This window comes from Mytilus californianus, unplaced genomic scaffold, assembly GCF_021869535.1.
Source record: "Mytilus californianus isolate M0D057914Y unplaced genomic scaffold, xbMytCali1.0.p SCAF_7, whole genome shotgun sequence".
Lineage (NCBI taxonomy): Eukaryota > Metazoa > Mollusca > Bivalvia > Mytilida > Mytilidae > Mytilus > Mytilus californianus.
The window spans coordinates 61903243-61929398 of record NW_026262723.1 but is presented as its reverse complement, the minus strand read 5'-3'; the positions used below and the strand labels follow the sequence as shown (position 1 = coordinate 61929398).

The 26156-nt window shown below is 33.1% G+C and overlaps 1 protein-coding gene across 1 annotated transcript in view; it reads right to left on the bottom strand.

Annotated features, from left to right (window-relative positions):
• The window catches only part of LOC127708532 (polycystin family receptor for egg jelly-like), a 123310-nt gene extending 99740 nt beyond the window's left edge, over positions 1-23570 (bottom strand). Inside the window, exons 1-2 of the mRNA XM_052213430.1 lie at positions 22860-23570; positions 18282-18456 (exon numbers count right to left, since the gene is read on the bottom strand). Of these exons, the coding sequence (XP_052069390.1) occupies positions 18282-18456; positions 22860-23483 (799 nt within the window). The 5' untranslated portion in view covers positions 23484-23570. The remainder of the gene's footprint in view (positions 1-18281; positions 18457-22859) is intronic.
• Positions 23571-26156: the final 2586 nt, after the last annotated feature.

Sequence of the window (26156 nt, the reverse complement as noted above, 5' to 3'; positions counted from 1 at the left end):
TCTCTGTGATTAATGTAAGATAACTCTGGTTAATTTTCCCATCATTTTATCATTATGGGGAGATAATATAATTCGGTTTTCATTGCGTGAACCCCCTGAGGGGTTCACGCTTATATATTGGCGAGTTTTGGAAGTGTCTATGGGTCACTCGATATCCTCGGAATCACGATTCTCGGAACATCTCGAAAATTTTCCATCATTTATACAGGTAGTTATGTAAGTCTTTGATACGGTTCCTCTATAGATAGGCTACAACGTGACAATGTATATTTCAACATTCTGGCAAACGGTTCATTTGTAGATTGAAAGTAAAACAATAAAGACTGCATTGAAGACCCATTGGTGGCCTTCGGCTGTTGTCTGCTCTATGGTCGGGTTGTTGTCTCTTTGACACATTCCCCATTTCCATTCTCAATTTTAGATTGCATTCTAAAAATCATTTATATGTTAGAACCTATTTGCGTTTTGACAGCAATAATGTGAATGTTTATTAAATATCAAGGATAATGATAACGCAATTATATAATTCATGCTTTGAGACGGTCCCTCTACGCGTTGTGTGTGTTGTATTTAATAAACCAGGGAATAGTTAATTGATATACAATGACCCAGAATAAACTGATTATTTCTGAACGTTTTTCATTTGATATTTAGTATTTCAATCATAGCATGAGAAAATGTCGGAAAGAATGAAGAAAATTAAGAAAATTATATTTCTGTTAAAAATATTTATTTAAGGTCGGAAACACAGTGGTCGGAAGCAGAAAGATAATCAAACAAAAGGATTTTTCTGTAAAAAATATATAATTTCATTAATAGATACTACCAGACTAGTAAGAGAATATTCATTGTTAAGGTAAAATTGAGACTGAATTTATTCCTAATACTTATAGAATATAATTAAAATTGTAATATATACGTGCATTATGTCTCACAGGTTTGATCAGTCATTACATTTATGAAAATTATATGTAACGTATGAGCACCAATGAGCAGGGATGTGTACTCAAAGTTAGCTAAATATCTAAATTTTAAACGGTCGTGAATGAAAAAATACCTGCGTGGTTTCAATTCACAAGGATTTTAAATCCTTGCATCTCACAAAAAACGTTATTAATATTTTACAATAATCATAACAAAATTTAATTACTATCATAATGTTAATTAGTTTTTTTTCTTTTATTAGTTCAACCTTATAGCATCTAAATATTTGTACTATGGTACGGTTTTGAAAATTATATTCATTGTGTTGGTCAGCTATCCTACACGTCTTGATTCATTCACATTATACATCACCCTGTTCACACGAACACTATCGGTTTGCGTTCACAAAAATTCCGGATAAAATGTCAATGAATCCGGAGTCAAAACACTTGAGGTAGGTACATGTAGTTTGACATCCGAATTCAACTATTAGATTAATATATGCGATGACGCAAATGCGTATTCTTATCCAGAGTATCAGTGCGTATGCTTTCAATTTACTATTTCTTGCGCAAAAATACCACGTTCATGCATAAATATTAATTTCACTCGCGAATGCGAATTTTCGCTTTTCTTATCTAAATTCAGGACACGGCATTAAGAGCTTGCCATGTGACTTTCAAGCACGGTCATCATTGCTTACGGTTTTCTGAACTCTAGCTGTTTCTCTTTTGTTTTCTTTTTTGAGTCACTGTCCTTTTATAAACTTTGACATTTTCGAAATGCCAAGGATTTTCTACCCAAGGAATAGATTACTTAACTTCGTACTTTATTTGGCCTTTTTAACTATTTTTATTCGAGCGTCACTGATGATTCTTTGTAGACTAAACTCGCGTCTGACGTACAACATGTTAATCCTGGTATCTTTTTATATCTACATGTCTTTTTATATAAATTGGTTCTTTTGAGAGTATGTTCAAGTATTCATAAAACTTCTGAAAATAAGATATTCTTCAAAACCAAGTTTCCCTGTAGAATATTTGGATTGATTTAAGTAAAATCAGGAAATCCTTAAAATTTGAGATGTTTTATGAGACCAAAATAGGTCTCTATATAAAAGGTCCAAATGAAGCTGGTGTGTTACTCTCAAGAAAAATATACGAAACCTTCTTATGAGTTGCATGCCACAGGGTTTCACTTAACATGGAAAATGGACTTTAAATTTATCTGTACAACATCTACCATGAGTACAGACAACTTCAATAACGAGTTGAGAATATGAAGGCATCCATGCAGGAAACAAAATATAAAGATGTGATAGATAAAATAAATGCATCCAGATTATAAAGCAAACTGAGTGCTTAAATTTATATTGCGGTTGGTTTGTGCAATTTGCATTATACATCCGGTTTGTAGAAACTGGGATTTGCAATAGGATTATAAAAAAATGATGTACAATCCCAAGTACTAAATGAAATAGTCCAGCTTTAGAATGTATATTCAAGTAGTACCTATATATACACTTTTCTATCCACACCTATCCAACATTGCTTTCAACTGACATGTGCAAGAATGTACACACTATTACATATTTTTAATAAAGGTAGTTTAACTTCATCATTATCTTCTTCTATTCACAGTCAATTATTTCAATTCAAAAGCAAACAAAAATTCAGCAACAATCTACTATAGATATACATAAATGTCTTTAATAAAACAATGATAAATACTTAGATCTTTGTAATGATTTAAAATTAAATCAAATAACTATACGTAAAGATGAAATTATGAACCTGTTCAAGGGAGACAATAAACGCATTGATTCGTTGACTTTTTGGAATTGCAACATAGTACAAAGGGATGTCACTCTTGCATACAAATGACACATCAAACGAATTAATTAACACACCATTCGTGCTCCAGCCTCAATGAAGATTCTAAATTATCTATATAACCAACAGTTGTTAATCTATAGGATAGTGACAGCTAACGAATGCTAACCCAAAGTAAAGAATATTTGTTTGAAATTTTGTTAAACCTACTCGGAAAATGCACGAAATACTTGACTTTCATAGCTCATTACTAACGTGTTTACACATTAATATAATATATTTGTTAAACATTATATGCCTCTAACAGTATATGACACAATACAGATCGTATGCTTGCGTCAACTTACCCAAATAAAGATTTAATGAAAGCATGAACATTTTGACATTGTTTTTTTTTATCCGTGTCAGTTTTTTAATATTATCACAACTTCCTGTTAAGATTTGACTAAATACCCATATCCCGATATCGCCAGGTAAATACGCTATATGATTTATTACCCTGCCTTTATAGTCACAACGAACATCTATGTGTCCTATGGTTGTTTGTGTCGTTAGTTTGCTGTCTCATTGATATATTACCATCATATCTGGTACATGTATTCATATAATTTTACCCTGCCTCTAGAAACAACACGATCATTACCTTTTATGACTATCAAACATGTTAATTCATAACTCGTTTATTGACATTTCGATGGAATTCATTAAAATTCAAATGAATGAAGGGCAATATAAAACAAGTAAAATAACAAAAATACCGAACTCCAAGGAAATACTTTCATAATTTTCAAATTTCTTTACATATTTATTGAAAGCATAAAGTTTAATTCGTTCTTCGATTCACCTTCATTAGGAGCGCTTAGATCAAAACATTTGAAAGACCATGATATATATACAAATTTCAATCAAACTGCAGTTTTTCTCCTTTGAAGACATTTGTCATTTTGACATGTCCGTACTATTCAAAGCTTGCTATACGATATTGGTCAAGCCTAATTTTTAATGCCGATCGGTGACTTATTATAGTTGATTGCATTCAATTTCTTTGATTTCCGATGGATAGTTGTCTCTTTGGTTTACTTTTCCTGAGGGAATTGGAACTTCTTTTCTTAATAATTGCAATATTTATCGACGGAATTTAAAAAAAAAATGTATGGTGTATTTTATGTATAAGGCGAACCATTGACTTCTAGGGCCTATGACACCCTCATGGACTAACAATTTACAAGCAGGGGCATCGACCAAGTGGTTGTATGTAAAAGTAACACTTTATCAATTTGGCGAGTCCGAAGTGCTTTTCTGGATTTACCATCATCAGAAACATTAATAGGAAATTAAAAAATATATAAGCAAAAGTGGGAAATAGGTGAAAGCTTCGAGTTTCAGTAAATGGATATATCAAAACCAGAAATTACTACAACAGAGCTACTTTTAAACTAATGACAAACAACGACTATTCCTTCCAATGTTACCTAGATTCACAAATGGCCCTTAAAACGACGCTTCATCAAAGACCTGTTATGCCACCTAACGCAATTATGAATTAGCTCAGGAATCAGGAATGCAGTGAAATTAAACTCTTTTAATAATCCACTTTCTCTTATTCCGTCAGAGAACTATGATTTGGTCACGTGTTGAATGAAATCAAATGTGTGAGAACTGTGAATAAACCGTTTCATGTTAATGAATAAAATGCATTTGTTTGCACCTGTCCTAAGTCAGGAACCTGTTGTTCAGTGGTTGTCGTTTGTTGATGTGGTTCATAAGTGTTTCTCGTTTCTCGTTTTTCTGTTTTTTCCTGTTTGAATTGTTTTACACTAGTCATTGTGGGGCCCTTTATATCTTGCTGTTCGGTGTGAGACAAGGCTCCGTGTTGAAGGCCGTACTTTGACCTATAAGTGTTAATTTTTTACACGTTGTGAAATGGATGGAGTGTTGTCTCATGGGCACTCATACCACATCTTCTTATTTCTCTGAAAATATTATATCAATTGCATTTAGGCCCGTTTTTGGTCCTCCCAAAAAGTTTTTGAGAACTATTTCAAATAAACACACACTGTAATGTATACTGTCAAGAAATTTGAATGAATTACAGACGATTTTCTGTGCTATGACCCTCAATAACGTCACAATATGCATCCTTTTTCATTAAAACTAAGAAATTAGCTACATTTATTCAGTTGTCTTAGCCCTAGGACTTTCCCTCTTTTTTTAGGTCCTGGATTTCACCTTTTTGTCTTCTATTTTATAATGACATCTTCTGATGATATATTGCCTCGATCTCACCTGAGACTCCCGAATCTTTATGACTGACATTTTCTTGCAATGAGCAATACAGCGGGTGCCACAAGCGGAGCAGGACAAGATTACAAATCCAAAACGTCAAACTCAGTGTTTAGTGGAATACTTTTTGCTTGATTTTTTGTTTTCTATGTAGTAATTTCTGAATTTTTATTTTGTATTTTCGTTGTTTTTTAGGTCATGGTGTTGCCGGTTTTCTTCGACATATGGTTCCTTTGTATCTTCTCAACCTTTATAATAGTTTATATCTGTGATAATAACACAACAGTTTACGTTTAGAATTAAAAGAGCACATTGTATTTCTCAAATAACAAAAAATGATGATTGTCTATAACATTTTTATGTTTTATTTCGGAAACATTTAGCTAATACTTGTAAAGCTAATATCAATGAAGGAAAAAAATGTACCTATTCACAATCAAAACGGAGAAAAATGACATTATAAGTTGGTTAGCAGTAACAAATATGGGAATATCTCTGTTTTCTAATGTAGCAAACTTAGCTGCATAAATTATAAATTGTTTAACAGCAAAAATAACGATAACAACAGCTTTACACGAAGACTACACAGATCAACGAACAACACTTATTATATATGAAAGACACACGACAATTAGAACCATGATTGTATACAAGTAATATTGTGTAACACAAAAGTCATGAACCTCTTGTGTGATCGAATGGCCACATTAAATGATTTCGACAATTTTGATCCACACATAATCATCTTTACACCCTTTTGAGCCTAAAAGATGCAACAATTTTACATCGGGAATCCCATTTGAAATGTATACTAACTTACGGAAATTAAGCCATCAATGTATTGCCATCAGCATTAGTATACATGTATATAATGACGGACTTTAAAAACGCAAAACACATTTTTGAGATTTTTTTACCAAATCATGATTGATCCTCATGTAACTATTATTCATACTTACCATACTTCTTTCTTGTTAAAAAAATTCAATAACTGACTTACCTGAGGCTTTTGAACATACCGTATTATTCAAGTCGCATGAATTGCTTAAAGCGAAATTTGAAACCCATAAATGCTTTTTTTAAAGTTTTTTTCTTCGTGAAACAATTCTTTCAATCCACACCCACACTTAAATCAGTAAAAAATATTGCCGAGACTGAGCAATGAAAATCTGAATTAGGCCATTAGAATATTGCAGGCAGGAATACGCGAACGTGCTGTTGCTAGACAATTTCACGTCAAAAAACTTATCTTACTGTCCTTACAACAAAGGTACAGGCAGACGGAATTTGTTGATGACCACCAATGACCAAAGCAATATGTAGTGACAACACCTCGACAATAAAATTTGATTACGCAACGTCATTTGCGAGACATGTTAACGGCCGCAACGTCAACTGCTTAGCAAGTCGTCGAACGCCATGGCAGATAGATTCAGGCGATAATCGTTTCCCATATACTGAAATGGCAAAGAATAGACTGCAGAAAAACATTTCAAGCCTCTAAAGTTTAAACCGCATAATTGTCAAAACACACTGTAATGGGTGGGACAGGGACCAAATCAGAAGGTACAAAACAGAACTCGAAACATGACCAACAGAATTGATTGACCTTTCTGTCAATAATTTAGGCTTTGGTTACAGGCGGTCATTACCTTCAACGGTGACACATCCATAGGTAAGGTGAAAACCAGGGCTTCAGTGCATACCACATGAATTAAACATTGAACATGACGTAATCAATTCAACTTTCGAACTGCAAATGTCTTAGACATTGAAGTACAAATGCAATGAATTAAATCGGTGTTTATATATTTATTTTGCAAAAACTGCATATTTGAAAATGTGAATTTAAAAGAATAATTTAGTGTTGCGTTTTTACGGTCCGTTAGTATATTAAACATATATTTCACATAGGGTTTTATAATTAGACCCAGCTTTATTTAGGGCCCATCAAAATACCACGTCCACTTAACATACCCCCATGTATAATCAAAATATTTCATTCACCAATACTGCAAAACTTGAAAACAAATTGGCATGAGCAAGTTCAGGTGACAGAAAAGAGAACACGAAGGCGAAATGTTACTTCTGATACGGGGAAAACTAAAGAAGAACTGATATGCAATAAGTATCTACAATGTTAGGGAAAGTAAATAGTGTTTATATGTGTTCTGTTACAGCTGCAGTAACTGCATTGGTGAAATCTTTTGAATAGATATCAAAATAGCTTGTCCGTTGAGAGATCCTTGTACATTACACATAACTGTCATTTTAGCACGCTAAGTTGTTCATGCACGTATCATTCTTCTGCTAAGTTTAACATGCACGTATCATTCTTCTGCTAAGTTTAACATGCACGCACATTGAAATGACGACAGAGCATCTGATATTTTGTTTACCTGCAATAAAATAATGGGAAAGTCTTAATATTTATCCTTAATTCTCCTTCTAATTTGAATCTCAAATAGACAATTGTCACTAGCTATAGGTTTTAGACTTACAAATGGCTGTATTATAGTCTATAATTGTAGATATTTCAAGCAATGTTACATGCTATCTCTACATTTGTAATTGATACTATTTTTTACACGGATTGCCGTGAGGGAATCCGAATGAATGCTATGGGCAGATTCTGTGTGTGCTTTTAAACACGCATTACTGCGTATACATGTAAATACACTGATGATATCGAGTCCAAAATGGAATTCCTTATCGCTTCATAGATTTTATGAAAATATTTTTTAAGAACATTTATTTGTAATCAACATGTTTCGTCTTGAGATATATATATATATCAGTGAAAAAATCATGAATATCATAATAACGAACAGGTATCTAGATACAGAGGTCATATGAGTACCCATAATGCACGCGGATGAATTATACGATTTGTATGCATATGCATGTTCCTTATGAATAACAATATTACGGACGAAATTATGCAGAGTGATCTAATTTTTGAAAACTATCACTAGTTTTGTTACATCATCCAAGGATTTGTATAGTAAGACTATACAAATCATTGCATCATCGATCGATCAGGTTTCACTTCTTATCAATTGACATTTTTACATAACTTGTAACGCTGAACTATTATGGTTAACCTGGGACTATTATACTATGTCCCAAGGTTAACATGGGATTAATATATGAAGCTGACCGCATTTATTTTGTATAATAAATCTTATAGAATAATTGTTTCAAAGATATTATTATGTGTGTGTCCGTATTCTTAAGTAATCATTATAAAGGTTTACCAACGTAAAAAAATATTCATAGTATTGAACTTAATCAAGATATTACACAAATCCTACAAGATCATGACAAGTTCAGACTTAAACTTAAATAATTTATTTAAAGGTTATACAAAAACAAGTTCTAAAAACTACTTTGAACAATTGAACATGTTGAAGACTATTTAAGAACACCAAACTTTACATATAGAAAATTAATACCTAAACTAAGAATCAAATAGGGAGATGAGAAACCTTTTTTTTAATTTTTTGGAAATAAACTTTTCTGTTCAAGATTTGTCTAATGAAGAAAAGGTGATTTTTATGCTAAATCCATCAACACCATCACTAAATAAATTGGGGTCCTACATAAAAAAGCCATTAGAACTAAGGACATGGTAAGTAAATGATTGTGTATAGATATATATTATGTGTGAATTTCAGTTATATTGTATAGATACTTCATTTGAATTTGAATTTGAATCTGAATTTGAGTTATAAGCCTACACATTTTAAATTTAAATCCAGTTTCCAAGAGTTGTATTATATTTCGACTGGTGGGTCCTTGGTGGCCGAGTGGTCTAAGTAGTTACTACTGTAATCACTAGCCAGTCAACACTGAGGTTGTGAGTTCGAACCCCTCTCGTGCGGGTGCACTCGACTCCAATCTTAATTGACTAGGATTGTCAGTTTTCCTATCGAAGGTCGGTGGTTTTCTCTGGGCACTCCGGCTTCCTCCACCAATAAAAACTGGCCGCCACGAAATAGCCCAAATGTGGCGCTTAAAAGTGGCGTTAAAACACCAACAATCAAACACCAATCAATTATATTTCGACTGGTTTAAATGATATTTATTTATCACTGATATTACTTTTAGTTTATCAACATAACACTACGGAGACAATAAAAACTCTCATCTCATGATTGTACACTATTTTGAAAAATATCTATGCATTGTGTTTGATATACACAATACACAGAGTCCAATACACAGCTTGCTTATCATATTTTATAGAAGGAATGTTTGATAATATAAAGAAAATAATTTGAAGTAAACGTTAAGAAACAGAAGTAAAGTATAATCCCTTTCCTTATTTTGTTTTGTAAGGACCAACAGGGAGGGATCCAGAAATTTTTCAGGGGTGTCACCAAAACGAACTTTCAAAATATTTCATTTTTTTTAGTTGATATTAAGGTCATTATACATGTTATAGGTAGTAACAAAACAAATGGTAACACATGGTTTACACAATTTATTCTAATCCTATTTTTCTTTGACCGCCTCATGGTCTTTTTTGTAGCGTGCTCCCTTCGAGTGCAGGAATTTGTGGGTTCGAACCCCGGCCGGGTAAAACCAAAGACTTGGAAATAAGTCTTCGCTGCTTCTCTGCTAGGCACGCGGCATTTAGGAGTAAGAGCCTAGATTGGATGACTCGGTGTGAGAATAATTCCTCTGCGTAGGCTGACATGTCTATCTGTGGACTGTTTCCTTGTGAAAAAGCACGTTAAGAATCATTCTTAGTGTGTCGGTTCAGTACAAAGCAGGGTTTAAATTTTGACCGCCTCATGGTTTTCTTGTAGCGTGCTCCCCTCGAGTGCAGGAATTTGTGGGTTCGAACCCCGGCCGGGTAAAACCAAAGACTTGGAAATAAGTCTTCGCTGCTTCTCTGCTAGACATGCGGCATTTAGGAGTAAGAGCCTAGATTGGATGACTCGGATTGAGAATAATTTCTCCGCGTAGGCTGACAAGTCTATCTGTGGACTGTTTCCTTGTGAAAAAGCACGTTAAGAATCATGCTTAGTGTGTCGGTTCAGTACAAAGCAGGGTTTATACTCTGATCATATCACATCATTATGAAGCCCGAAAAGTGCTAATCCATTTTTAGGAACATGATCTCGCTGTTTAAACGCTCTCATTCGGAGATGGTTACTATCATGCAGACACTTTATGAATGACAACGATGCATTTGGGTGGTCAAACTAGATGCATTTCTACGTGCTTTCAGTTGCTGACCTTGGGCAATAATTCTTTTCTATTTTACCAGAAAGAAAGCCCACGTGCTTAACACAAAAACAGTTTTTAATTTTGGAGCCATGACATGTTAGGTCTGTACTCTGAGGATGGGGCATTTTCTATATAATACATGTATATACCACATGGTGGAATTTAATATGTTATTACTTTGGTGGCGTCATAATTAAGAAACAGTGTGTAAATTAGAAATATTTAAAACTAATCAAAGAACAAAAAAGGTCTACGCTGTGAAGTTTTAAGTAAAAGAGCAACCTATGCATACTGTTTACACAAACAAGAGTCACATGAGTATAGCATTATAGTCACATAAAATGCTTTAGTCTTGTATTGGGGTAGGGTGTCTGTTTTAAACACAATAACGTCTGATCTGTATTATTCAGTCTTCAGACAGTGCAAAACACATACAACTTTTCGACCGTCTATGCCAAAAGAACATAAACAATTGATTACATGTTAAATACTATAAAAATAAGGAGATGTGGTATGATTGCCAGTGAGACAATTATCCACCAAAGTTCAAAAGAAGTGGATGTAAGCAATTATAGGCAACCGTAGGGCTATCAACAATGAGAAAAACTCATACCGTTTAGTCGGCTTTAAAGGTCCCTGACATAAAAATATAAAACTAGTATGCTAACGTCTTAAATGTGGCTGAAATGTTTGATGTTTGACTTGAAAAAGCAACTGCTAGTAGTCTATATGGAGGTAGAACATTTTTTTCCATTTATTTGCCAGCCATCAGATCTTGGGTTTATCTGAGTAAACAGCACGTCAGTACTTTGATTAAATCTTTATATCGACGTACGTAATGTTATACGCTATTTTTACATTGATTTGTGATAGTTTTATAAAAATTTAGATATTTGACTTACGTTATGCTACGCTAAAGTATACGCTACCTTTACATTAATATTTAACACTATTCCTAAAATCTTGACAGCTCATAATCTTGATAATAACATAATGTTAGATAATGACTGTGTCAATCTATCCTTTGCAGGAAGAAAGATAAATTTCCTTCCCCTTCGTATTAGGTATATTCGAATACATTTCTAAAGTATAATACATATTATTTAGCCTGTGTGTATTTTCTCTATTATGGTAAAGTATTTTATCCACATCAATTTTAATCATGTCGTAAACTAAATAAACTTCTCTTTCGATGAGGCTCATCATTGTTACACAACGTATCGATAAATGATTGTAAGCTACCTTTCATTTTTTTGTCGCTCCAAAGAACGGTGTTTCAATATAACCAAAAACCAAATCAGCATCTAATTGACACAAACAGATATTGATACAGCTCGTTGATTTCTTTTTCTTTGTAGAAAATACTTTTGAATATTGGATAGTTTTAAATTGTTGTTCATTTACAGATGAAGAAAAAAGAGGGAAATATCTAAAAAAAGAAGAAGTGGTATGATTGCCAATCAGAATATAGACGTAAGCAACTATAGGTCATCTTAGGGCCACCGACAATGATCAAGACCAATACATATAGTAAGCTATAAAAAGTCCTGACAGGGCAAAATGTGCAAACTTCATTCAAACGAAAATACCGACAATAAAGATAAATAATAAACATGACAGAAACCACCAAATGACAACCACTGAATTTCAGGCTCCTGACTAGGGACAGACACACAACGAAAGGTGTGGAGCTTACATTTCTGTGAACACTCTCACCTCTCCTTAACGATGTGAGTGGTGTAACAGCACAACATAAGAACAAAATTAAAAAACAAATTTTACTGCATGATCTCTATATTCCAGATCAATACGTTTGCATTGATAGAAAGGGTAATATTGAATTAACTTTTCCCATATATTCAATGTATTCTCTCTTCTCCGTGGCTTATGATAACCCTCTTACAAAGACTATTACCTGTTTTCCAAACACCATCTTCTGTATACCCAAGATAGGTATTTTACTAAATCATTTGCCATTCTAACTAACTAGAATTAAGTGCATTACAACTCCATTGCTTTATGTCTTTGATGTATACGTTTCACGATATGGTGAGACAGTATACTTTATATCATCAAATTAATTTACCATACGATAGATCTGTGCTGTGTTAAACTTTATATTACTTCGGTTTTGTCAAATTAAAGACATGAAATTTTCTTCTGAAAATATTTCCTTCCCTTAAGAAATAAACACTCATGTTTGTGTACGCTAAAAAATCATGCTTACGAATTGGTATCAAAAATACGTTTTGCTTTTTTTTCGAAGTGTGAAGTAACTCGTGGAAATTTCTTATCATCATCAGAATCATTAAAGGCCTTTCTTATGTCAAACAGGAGACCAATACAGGTATTCTGAAAAGCTGCAAAGAATTAAAAGAATTAAAACATTATATTAATTCGTATTCGTAAAATACTCGTTTTTAAGTTTTTCTGGTTATACGAAAACAATTCTTCCTATCTAATGTATAAAACTTAAGTTTTGGCAAGGTTTTTGTTGCTTGATGTGTCGTTTATGTGTTTAGTTTTGGTTGTTTTTTGTCGTTTTTCTTTTGGTCATTACGCTCCTTGTTTTTCTACGGCGTATGGTTTTTGATTGCCTCCTTGGTATTTCCTCTCACGTTTTTTATGAGTTATATTTGAATACACAAATTAAAAGATAATCGATTAATCGCAAGAAGTTCATATCAGTAATACAAATCGTTGGGTTTTATACAGTTACTGCGAAGCTACTTAATATAGTGGAGGTGTGAATCAGATGTGGATACTAAATTATGTCAAATACATGTATCTGTTAGATGTATACAATCTTGACTTCTTTACACTAGTATCATCATAGGGGCAGACTGTTTCGGAATATCTATGTCGTAGATGATCTAGATGCTAAATCTGTGTAAATTTTATTTTACTCTGGTTTCCCTGTTAATTACTTATCTTCGTACCATTATGTTTCTTTTGGTTGTATGAATTTTGACGTGACTCGGTATTTATGCATCCCGCCAACGGGTTTTTTACTCTGTAACTCTGGGCATTCCTAGTGCTTATGCTGGAGGGTCCTGAGTAGGCTTCGGGCACAAAGGGGTTTTACAGGATTGTTTCTTTTTTGTATAGCCTTGTATTTATATTTACTTATTTTTTACTATATCGAGAAAGTGTATACTATATACGGTATATACTATCAACTACAAACTGTTTTTTACGTCATTCGTCATTGTCGAATTTACCATCTACTACACCTTTTTAGTTGGCAACTTTTTAAGATTAATTGGTATGTTTGTTTGGAATTTTTTAGTCAATTGTGTTGTATGTCTGTGAAGTATGTTTACACAGTTTTGGCTTCTGTATCCCAATTATTGTCACATTAACTTATAACGTCTGTTTGTCTTGCTCTCCAAATTTAGTCAATATAACGGAACTAAAACAACTGTCATACAAGTGAAAGGTATAGGTAGCTTTAAAACCAGGTTTAACCCATCATTTTATTTGGATAAAATGCCTGTACCAAGTCAGGAATATGGCAGTTGTTTTTCACTTGCTCTGTTGATTGATAGCGTTTGGTTTTGTCAGTTTTTATGAACTTCCTTCTTTTTGAATTTGCCATTCAGTTCAGTATTTTTATTTTTTTCACCCCGGTTTTTATGGGATTCGAATTCTTAGTCTTTAGTTGTCTTTGTTTGTGTAATTGTTTTTCTTTTCGTCGTTTTTCTTTATTTTTTGGCTTTTGTATTGTTTGGGTTTTTTCCATGATATGGATTTCGATTGTCCTATTAATCGGTGGGAGGCCTATTGTATACCAAACTCCAAGATAAATGAAAAAAGGGAAGTCCATAAAACCTGACAAAATCAAACGCTCGACTTTATCAACCAAGACATACATTTGTCTGTTGGAGCGCGAATGTGTGCGTCCATCTATCCGTTACAAATCGTTACCGCTCTATCATTATAAAATCATTGACGCTCAGCGATGATTTGGGTCAATATCGGTACACAAAAGTAGTGCAGTGATATTGGACATATTACAATTTTTAGCAAGTGACTGAGCATAACCATTCGTGCTGATTTGGAGAGCAGGGTACCATAGAATAAAGGTGTAAAAACTATGCAGTTATGAAATGTATGCAGAGAACTAAATTTCCAAAGAACTTATTGTGTGAAAAAGGATTTTTTACCTCGAGAAGCCACATCACAAAAGGCTTTTCGGGTGTGATAAATTACGGAAAAACGAATTCTACTTCTTACTACGAAAATTTTACCACATACATGTGAAAATGTCTCAGCCTTGAAACGAGCCGTCATACATATACAAGTTTACGATATTGGCAGAGGAATTAAGGAAAAGGCCACCGTTACCGCCTACCTGACAATGAATTGCGCATCTTGACCAAATTGTCATCATTATTCACCTCTTTTTTAAAGAACTAATGGTCGAGATAACAGAGTAGCATGCAAAAAATTAAACAATTAGTCCCATATTGCATTATGCTGAAATTAATAAATTTCTTCGGATCTTCATTGAATTTTTCCATGGTTTGTGATTCAAGAATATGACGCTCCGCATACAAACCACCCTCCACATATGTACGAAAATATTTCGTTCCCTATCTGTAAGACATCTTGAATATCAATAGCTTTCATGTTTTGGGGTTTAAAAAAAAATCCATAAAAGTGCGTCGAACGCACTGAATTTATTTAGTGTTATTTCCATTTTGGAGTTCTGGATGAAACAAGGCATCATTATTCATCACTTCTAGAATGAATGTCGCAGACAAAAACGGTACGTTGATGATCAAACTTAGAAAGTCGACCGTGATCTCCATGAATTACATGTCCAAAACGTTACATTGAAAATCATTGTTAATAACGTCCCAAATCGTTTTAGCTCTGTTCTAGAGTATAAAATGACGATCCAGATAGTCGGAAATATAATGAACATGAAGCCTGTACGGTGATCTATAGTCGATAACTTTTACGTCACGTGGTCTATGATGGAAAGTTGTTCATTTGTATTATACCATATTTTCATATTTTTAAAACGAAAAGTAAAGTAATTCCCATGTTTTTGTCAAAATTAATGTGAATGACACGATTCAAGAACCCCAAGGTAAATTCAAAACAAGAAGTCAATAAAAATTGACAAAACCAAACGGTCAACAATAACAACCAACGGAACGACAGGGAAAAAAATCATTTTCCAGACTAGGTACAGGAGTTTTCCTAAAAAAATGGTGGGTTTTCTAGCTAGCTAAACCTTTCGCTGGTAGGACAGTTGTATTTTTTTGACAAAGTTATGAGAACAGCCTACCGGACATAATTGCTTTATGCGACATAAATTGGGATTGTGTAATAAAATTGAGAATGGAAATGGGGAATATGTCAAAGAGACAACAACCCGACCAAAGAGCAGATAACAGCCGAAGGCCACCAATGGGTCTGCAACACAGCGAGAAAATCCCGCACACGGAGTTGGGCCTCAGCTGGCCCCTAAATAAAAATGTGTACTAGTTCAGTGAAAATGGACGTCATACTAAACTCCAAAACATACAAATGAACTAAAATTAAAAAAACATACAAGACTAACAAAGGCCAGAGGCTCCTGACTTGGGACAGGCGCAAAAATGCGGCGGGGTTAAACATGTTTTGTGAGATCTCAACCCTCCCCCTATACCTCTAGCCAATGTAGAATAAAGAAACACACAGCAATACGCACAGTAAAACCCAGTTTAAACATATATCATATATATATATATATATATATATATATATATATATATATATAAGTCTAAATTGAAAACAACGTTCAAACCTATGATTGCGTTGGATAAAAACCGCAATTTTTATACGTGTGCATGCAACACAAATTTCTTGGTAGAGGGGTTTAAATACAGCACAAACAACATTTTCCAAAAGACCAAAAAAGTGAAAAAGTATATTTAAACAAAACGCATTTGACTAACATGTCGAACAACGGATGTTCTTAAACCTTGCTGACTGCCATTGGCGATTGTCAAATAAACGGATCACAAGATGTAACAAAATGGATCTTTCTTATTAATTTAATACCAAACAGAAAACAATAAACTTGCGGAAAAGATGGTATACCGCAAACATGAGGTGCAAAAATTTGTACACCATATCTGGATTTCGACAATTAATGTCTCTTCAGTGATGTTAGGAATCGAAACGGTATTTGGGAGGCCATATAATTTACCTCAATTTAGGATAGATTCTTGAATTTTGAAGAGTCGAAGTAGGATCATATATATATAGATATACAACATAACTAAATCAAATAATCCGAAGTTGTTGTTTATAGTAAATATAAGCTACTGAAGTATAGGAAAACATACTGACGTTATGTCAGCTAAATCGTTAAAGTCCCCAAATTACTTATTATTAAACAACAATGAAAAATTTCATAGATATTTAAATGGCATATCCCATTTACTTTTAAAATATCATCACAATCTACTTAACCACATGTGACAGACACTCTGTTATTGCTTTCATCAATATCATATACTTTTAAAATTTGTTATTGCATTCCTTGAGAGACAAGAAATTAATTTTTCATTGAAAAAAAAAAAAAAACTTACGTTGCTTTCTGGAATTTTTCGTAGGTTCCGGCTTTCTAACGAACAGATTCTTGAATTTATTCCACAAACTTTCAATCAATTCTTCCGCCATGCTTCGTTTAGTTATGGAATGTACTGCACTGATACTCTCACCAAGGATGGCCATAAATATTGTCAGCAATGTAAATACTATCAGCAGGATGAACGTAAAGAAATAAAATTGTGCTAAAATTGGATCCTTCTCATTTATTTCTGTGAACTTGCTCTTTCCTATCATGCTAATGAATAATGTTCCCATAGATTCAAATACATCACGATATGATTCAATATATTTTCCGAACAGCAAATGTCCGAGAGCGGCATAACAAAGAAATACATAAAGAATGAAAATACCAAACCAAAATAAATCCTTTGCACACTTATCTAAAACCAAGAAAATCTTACCAACTCGTATATCGTAGCCTAGAATACCGACTAATCTCAATGTCGAAAGTGATAATAGAGTAGCATGCAGCAAATTAAACAACAAGTCCCATATTGCAATATGCTGAAAATTTATAAATTGCTTCGGATCTGCCTTGAATTTTTCCATGGTTTGTGATGCAAGAATATGACGCCCAGCATACATTGAAATGCACACAAAACTCAGGAATATGCAAGAACAGTCAATAATGTTGAAAAATGTTTTTCTCTTCTTCGTAATACCTGACACGACATTGCCCGTTAAAGCGACTAAAATTAATAGAAATGTTATTTCGCAAATTAATGTGTAGATACCATTCGTACCAAGATGAAAATAAATTCGAAATGGATAAATAGAATATGAGGTAACTATTCCTCCTGTCTCAGGAAATTCTGTTAAAAACATGCTGTATGCGAATAGGTTGAGATCCGGTGCGTATAAGTTGAACTCTAGATAAACGGCTCGTGTATTTCTATCAATCCATAAATAGTTCGTTAATTCGTTTAAAGTTCTGTTTGAAAAATCAAAGTTTACAGCTAGTTCGGCAATATATCCGCCACCTCCGTATGTGCTATAACGTCCTGGAATGGAAATACCCCATATATCAACGGCACTCGTGAATTTCCAGCCAGCATACGAAAATGAACGTGCCTCTCTTTCTTTGTCACATATACCACTAACCCAACCAAAACAAAAATCTCTGTTTTCTTCCACTGGTAAGTAGTATTTCGGTCTCGTTCGAATGTTACCAAAAAATGGAAGGACTTCAGATGCTGCAAATAAAAAGAAAATAACAATCTGTAAAAAATTTTGGGGAAAAGTGTTTGTTTCAAGCAAAGTGTTAAAACACATGTAGTATGTTTTTTTTTTTCTATTTTGTTACTATAATTGATGGATGTAACCCCACTAAGTCCCAATGTAATTTGCATTTCATATGAAGGTAATAAAATAAGATAAAATGACTGCCCTTACATTCTGTGACCCGAAGCTGTCTCAGTCGAGGTGGTCCAACTCTTAAACTGGTCAAATCATTGAAATATTGTCTGAGTCTCCAATGTAAACGTTCCCCTGTATAATCAGTTTCAGGATACAGCTCTGGAAACGCTGTATAACGCAGCCATTTTATATAATCCGTGACGTGCGTTATCTAAAAAAGTAATATTAATTCATGTGTTTCTTTATTTATGCACTTGTTTAAAGGATGCCCGTAATTAAATTATATCACACAAAATGGCAGAATCATATTTACATCGTGGCTACAGCAATTAACTGTTCATACTGTTATTCACGAATATTAATGACAAGCGTTATATAGAAACTATACCATTAGGGATGTTCGCTATCTTGTATTTGACTTTTTGGCAAATATTCAGCTTTATCCATGTAGTGCCAACCCCTACCAGCTAACCCCTACTTTTCTTTCCATATTACATATAGTTTAAAAAGAAATTTTTGAAAATCTTATAAAGTTCTTGTTATCTTTTTTATATAGTTTTTGAAAGAAAAAACATACCAATGTTAAATATATAAAAGATCTAGAGAGAACCATTTCCCGCCAAATTTTAATTGATTATATCTCAAAAAACAAGGACTTTGACCACTATTTTTTTTTTTTTTGCGTTTTAAGTTCCTTTACTTATACTATCAACTTATTACAGTCTTTTAAAAAGCTTGTTATTTTGAATCAGAGGGGCGAACATCCTTAAGACACGACATAATTTTAAAAAAGAACAATCTGTATTTTTTGCTCACACTTCAGTCAATATCGTCCCACCTTAAATCTGTCTCTAACTTCTTATAAACTTAATAATTACATTACCGGTTGATATTATTGTTCGCAATATAACTATACTTATTAAGAAATTACGTCAGTGCTAATTTGGAGGCAACAGTAGTTTATTGATGTTCAAATCTCGTAAATCCATTTGGAATGTACAAATATAGTTAAAAACAAACAGAACCTGAAGGAACCGAGATAGACTGGACGAGTCCTTACATCATGCGCCATGCAAATCTACATTAAGTTTGATTTCATGATAGGAAGTAGGAAACAGTTAGCAAATTGACAGATCAGACGCAATTCCTGCATATAAAGATCTCATACCGCAATGACAGTGGTCTTGTGAGTTGACACACAGACACAACAGACCAGTTCGTGATGGTGACCGTAAAACATGATTCCAGTCGTTCTTTCTCATAACCCTACTCGAGATTTTTTCCGTCAGGAGCACACCATTGTTAAAAAAAAGCCAGTATGATAAGAACACGCATGCGCGTTACGTATCAATTAAAATATGTAAACTTCAAACAATAGGACATCGGGCAAGTCTCTGTAGTCAATGGGAAGTTGACGGGAAATCGTCACGTTTTCATAAATCCTTGTTATATGATGTAAAAGAACGTTACGCTTTTAGGCTTGGGTTTATTTTTAGAAATAACATGCCAAAATTTATGTCTGTTTTAAATCCATTTAAAAATATATGTCCTGGCTCCTGTTTTTGAATTAAAAAATGAGCTTTATCGCATTGATACTTGATAGAAAAATCACATTACTTATTTTCTTATAATTACTTAAAAAAGAAAGAAATCGGGACCTTTAGTCTAGTTTACTTGCAGCGCAAAACAGTAATTCAAATGAATTAAGATATATCAGAGTTGGTTTGTTAGATATAACATGAAAAGAGACACATTCTTTGATTTTAAAAATGTCTAATTTGGAGTGTTTTTTAAATATCTAATTCAATTAATGTTAATTATTTTATCAAATATATATCGGATGAAATATAAAATGAAGTACTTTGTACGCAATATTTTGTTTGAAAAATATTTTCCAGAGTTCTGCCAATTAAAGTCGAAAATTGACAAATTTAGGACTTTCGGAGGATAACTTTGGCAAGCATCCACCAAATCATTTGAAACTTGCAAATATGTCAAGGGACCAATACACGCATATCTAGTTTGAATATGTCATATTTCATATTGGTGAGTTCTTGAACAAGGCATTTGTGACTTGTTTAAATATTTTACCTTGCTCCATAAACGTTTCAGGAGTTTTCTTGTAATGAGACCGTTGAGCATTACCTTACCTTGCCAAATTGATGTAGAGTTTTATTTTGAGGAGTCAGTAGCTTGGTGGCTATGTTTTGATGAAAATTATAAGATCTGTCATCTTTATAACTGTAGCTTATGCTATATATAATCCATAAACAGAAACACGTAATGAGGACTTGTTTGATACTTTCCATCATTTTAATTTCTTTCTGCCTTTCGTTCCGAGCTTTTTCTATTAACGAATGGTTAAGTGGTGATGCAGGCAGTCGTATGTCTACAAAACAATGTTAACTTTTAGATAAATCTTTTTTCACTAGTAAACATATTTTAGTCTTAAGTAGTCTTAAACTTAAACTTTAAAAAATATCTGATAAATCTGAAAATAAAACGCAAAAAGGCTTGTTAAGAGTTTCAGTTAAATTTCAGATATTTTGTCGTTTGAAATTCAGTACCGTTCAGCAATATGACTTGCAGTCAATTAAGTACTGTTGAGTAGCTGTTTAGACAATTCATAATGTTGTTGTTTTGTACATGTAATTTACAACTACTGAACAGTCTGAACATAGACTGTGTATATTTTTATTGACTGTTTCTGAACAGTACTGAATTTACCGAAGTGAATAAGTTTGACAATTAGTGTTTGTTATATTTTATATCTTTGAACTTGGATTCAAACATGTATGCATAGCTATCAAGAAATCCATTTTGTGAAATATATTAAGTACCAAATATCTAAGACAACGTCACACTATTGCGTTCCAATTTTTTGGAAAATAGGATATGTTTTCCATGGCGGTTAAATGGAGAAAGTGGGAAATTGTTTAGATTAATTGATCATCATATCCTTAAAAATCTCCCTGATAAAAAACGTAAAAGTCTGTATCATAGCCGTGCATGTACCATAAAGTGAAATATACAAAGCCGGAAAATGTATAATTCGGTTGTCTTTCTATTGAGATCCGTGCTCAATGTCAAGAATGACTATTCTAGCCAAACAGTCCAGCTGCATCTGTATATGTCTTCAAAATTGGCTAATGTTTCCTATCACATATGTATCTTTGATTTCTCTAATTATCTACCGGTAAAAGTGTTGTCTATTTTTTCATGAGATACCTTGCTTTTATTTTTGACATTCGGCAAAACTTAGAGTAAAGGATTTTACATAAACGAATAGTTTTTGTATTTAGTGATGTCCTAGTGTTACATAATAGATACTTATCAATCCGTTATTGTTCCTAATGACTGGATAAGGCTCATCAATATTTTTAGCCAGAGTGAAAAGAGGTTTATATAAGGCAAGTCATTTTAGACAGACGTGTATTTTTACGTCATGCATTTATTCTACAGAGATTGTTTTGTCTGAGGCTAGACAAAGACGAGAACGATTTTCACTAATAACAAATATAACAATTAATGGTCTAGAACAAAAGGTACATGTCGAGACATTATGCCTACTTCTGAATCGACCCAAATATATAACGTTTTGAATAGTTGTAAGCCGAGACTATCTAACGGGTTCTTTTCAAATTTATCCTCGATTTTAGAATCCTATTAGCGTACCAGTCTCAGGCAGTGGTAATGACAACAATTTTGCATTTTAACTGTTTATATTGCCGACAAGTAATACAATAACGTCTCACATGCATTGATCACTTACTTTTTTCGTGTCCAAAAGTGTGCTTGTAGTTCTTGAGAATGAATGACCTTTCAATTCCTGTAGGTCTGAACTTGTTGGTTTGCTTTACTAACATTGCAAATATTGCAGACATAACTGTGACCTATTAAAAAAACACAAGTTATCAACTATTTACTAGTAACCAGTAATTCTCAATAAAGTACATGTAATAATTGAAACAATACGAGTCATAATAACATAAACAGTACCAATTTTACTGCATCAGATGCGGATTTCAACATTAAATGTCTTGTCAGGTATGCTTGAGGCCAAAATGTTTGAAAATCTAAAAGCTTATACAAAGGTTGAAGAGAAGACCAAACCAAAAGACCTAAAATATAATCAAATACGGACAAGTAGTCAGATGTTGAAATATGAGAGAGAAATAGCAAATTTCAATCAAATAATATCCATATTTTCATTCCAGTACAAAGGTACTGGCTACTGGGCTTGTGCTACTTTCGGGGACTAACAGTCCACAAGCAGATCTAGAGGTATTGAGCAATTGGTTGTAATAAAATCAACGGTACAAATGTAATAAAAGCAATGGTACACCACATGCGCATTTTGATAATTAATGTTCGCTCAGTGAAGCTGGAGGCCGAAATATTTGAAAATGTTCGAAAAATATATGGAAAAACCATTACCACGTTCCTTTGATAAAACATATAAAATCAAAAATATTAAAAGTTGAGGAGAAGAAAACACAAGTTGGACTAAACTGAAAAACCAAATCCGTCTACTTTTCACTGATAATCCATCTAACAGATTGGTTACAACAATAAAAATACATTTTAAAATTTGTGAAACTAATTGTTACTTACTTTCAATGGATCCAGTAGACAAATCGAGCTAAAGAAAGACAGGAAAAACTGTCCAAGCCATTTCACAGACTTCTTTTCCCCCCATTCGACGCTGTAAAGAGTCAAGAAGACGGAACATGCTGCTATACCTGTAAGTGCCAAAATCCATGCTATATATTGAAACCAATATGGAAAAATAGTACTTTCAATCTTGAAAAGTTCCTTTGAAACAAGAGCTTTCTCTAACTTATGACTATCTGCCATTAATCTATCCAACCAAAAATCCAATACCGGTACTCTATATCTTCGTGAAGAATCTTTAGTATTGTTTTTCCTGTGTTTACTTTTACTGAACATCAAAATTACAAATACGGTGGCAGGTGTTGAAATTAGTGCAGATATTAATGCAATGTAAATTGCACTCAATGAGAATGAAAATGGACCAACACGAATATCTGATCCAGCATTTGAAAACTCGTCTTCGTCGCGGAAATATATTGCATTTCCTATCATTGTTAAAAAAATAAATAACAGGAAACATGTAAGTCTCTGGCATCTTGTATAATGGCTGCTAGTCGGTCGGAAGAATATTGAAACCCACATATGGTTATCAGCTAAGTTTTCTTTTATATTAAGGTAAAACATATTTGAGAAAGTGGTAACATTTTCTTTTCCGCAAACTGGTAGGACGGCATCTACACTGCTATCAACTGTATCTAAGCATAGCCATTGACCACATAGAAAAACAAACCTGAAATGTATATATCGAAGTTAAATGGAATTCATACAAAATACTTAGTTATTTACTAATTTGAATGAAAAATAACCATAAGAGTTCATTAAATCAGCGAGATAATTTATCTTACAATAAATCATATAAACGATAAAAATGAATACTAATCTTTCTGATTCATATTTTTTACAAACAAATGTATCAAGTAATTCATATTTGTTAATCTAGGAGGTTAGTAAATAGATTTTCGAGTGATCGTTAGACAACAAGCATTATTTTAAGAAAATATCATATAAAGAAACTATAGGTTACAATACACCATTAGATTTTATGGGCGCAGCCATTTTATGAGCATAACATGGTATTCAGAATTAAGAGTATAGCTAATCCTGATTGGTTGATATGTGCGCCCGTTATTTTTTGTTATTAGAGACTTCGTGCATTCTGCATTATACCACAGGCCAAATAAATTATTTTCCTTAGCCCTAACGGAACTGAGATGTCTTTTAAACGCTAGGATGAGACACGTATTTTTAAGTGCAAAATTGATAGGCATGGGAGATAAGTACAAATTACGCTAAGAAAAGCAACGCGAACCTATATTTTTTGGACCAAAAAATACTGTCCTAATAACTTTTCTTTAATTCTAGTAAGGTTTCGTTTAAAAAAATCAACTTTCTAAAGTCTGTATCTCGAAAAAGGCTATCATTGTCGCCTATGGGGTAATTAATTGTTCATTTCAATCTATACAGCGTCGACATTTCTTTATCATAGTGCTCAAAAAGTGTCAAAAACAGTAATTTTACTTGATATTTGATGTGAAACCGTATTTTTTGGTGACAAATGAATGATTGATTAACTAGTTTTTAAGCTATAGTCTGTTTCATATTTGTATTGCGTTTTACCTTAGAAACAAGGGTGGGTTCGACTTTTGACTTACTGTGGAGAGAATATGTCATTTTCTGAACTTCTGCTGATTTGTTTGAAAAAAGCACGTACACGTCTAGAGTTTGGATATACAAATCGATTTTTAAACATGACAATCTCGATCCAAGTGCTGTTATCGAAATTACCAAATTCAGTGAATATGTACAGAAATGACCCCCATTGAACAATGAAATGTTCACTCGAATGGCAGACTATAAAAATTAGAATAGGCATGACATTTTGTAGTTAAAGAATAGTTTTCGATGTATAAACACAAATATTTACACATTTTTCATATTTGGAAATGCTATAGTCTGTTTCAAAAATGTACTTTTATACGAAAATGGTTTCATTTAAAACTGTTGTTCAAAATTCACCGTAGTAGTTACATATTGGATCGGTTTTGGTATCAATATAATCAGTACTTGATGACATATAAAGAATCATTGGAGAAAGTGGACATTATCTTCAGGCCCTTTTTAGCAGTACCGCATTTACTCAAAAAATCAGAAAATTTTTTTTCACATTTTTTGACTGGGGTCACCTCTGATAAAAAATTGTGAAAATTCAGAGAGTAATGCCAGAACGTCTTGAAGATGATTTTTGTGTGGCATATATATTTGTGCATCTAACGAACTATGAATTGCATGATTCTAGAAAGTATTAAATACCGTATAGGTTACAATACACCATTAGATTTTATGGGCGCAGCCATTTTATGAGCATAACATGGTATTCAGAATTAAGAGTATAGCTAATCCTGATTGGTTGATATGTGCGCCCGTTATTTTTTGTTATTAGAGACTTCGTGCATTCTGCATTATACCAAAGGCCAAATAAATTATTTTCCTTAGCCCTAACGGAACTGAGATGTCTTTTAAACGCTAGGATGAGACACGTATTTTTAAGTGCAAAATTGATAGGCATGGGAGATAAGTACAAATTACGCTAAGAAAAGCAACGCGAACCTATATTTTTTGGACCAAAAAATACTGTCCTAATAACTTTTCTTTAATTCTAGCAAGGTTTCGTTTAAAAAATCAACTTTCTAAAGTCTGTATCTCGAAAAAGGCTATCATTGTCGCCTATGGGGAAATTAATTGTTTATTTCAATCTAAATTGTCCAAAATTTTCCTTCATGTGCCTTTTAAAGCCATAAAATTCCTACCTTAAACATGAGAGAAACAATAATATCGATTGTCCCAACTTTTATTAATGCAGTTAAGTAATATAAACTTTGATTTTAATAATCACACTACCTTTCCCTCGTTTGTAAGTCTTCGACATCAACACGGGTTAAATACCATGATGAAGACTCGCCTTCACCGGAGTTGTCATGCCATATGTAAACATAGCTTAAGTCTCCTAGCGGAAATGGCGTTGACATTAAGAAATGTACAACACTTGCAGCTGGTATTTCCTGAAAAAAAATCAAATGCTTGAATAAAAAACAAAGTGACATGGAGAAACGAAAATGTTGTCTTTTTAATAGATTTCCAAAACAAAACTATAAACACAATTCAAATGCTAATATTGAGTCCGTAAAGGGATCATTAATTTTTTTTGATGTATATATTATATAAGAATTTCATATGACTGTGACATGGGAAAAACAGAAAGTGGGGTTTCAAGTGTTAAACAGTTTAATTGAATTTTTG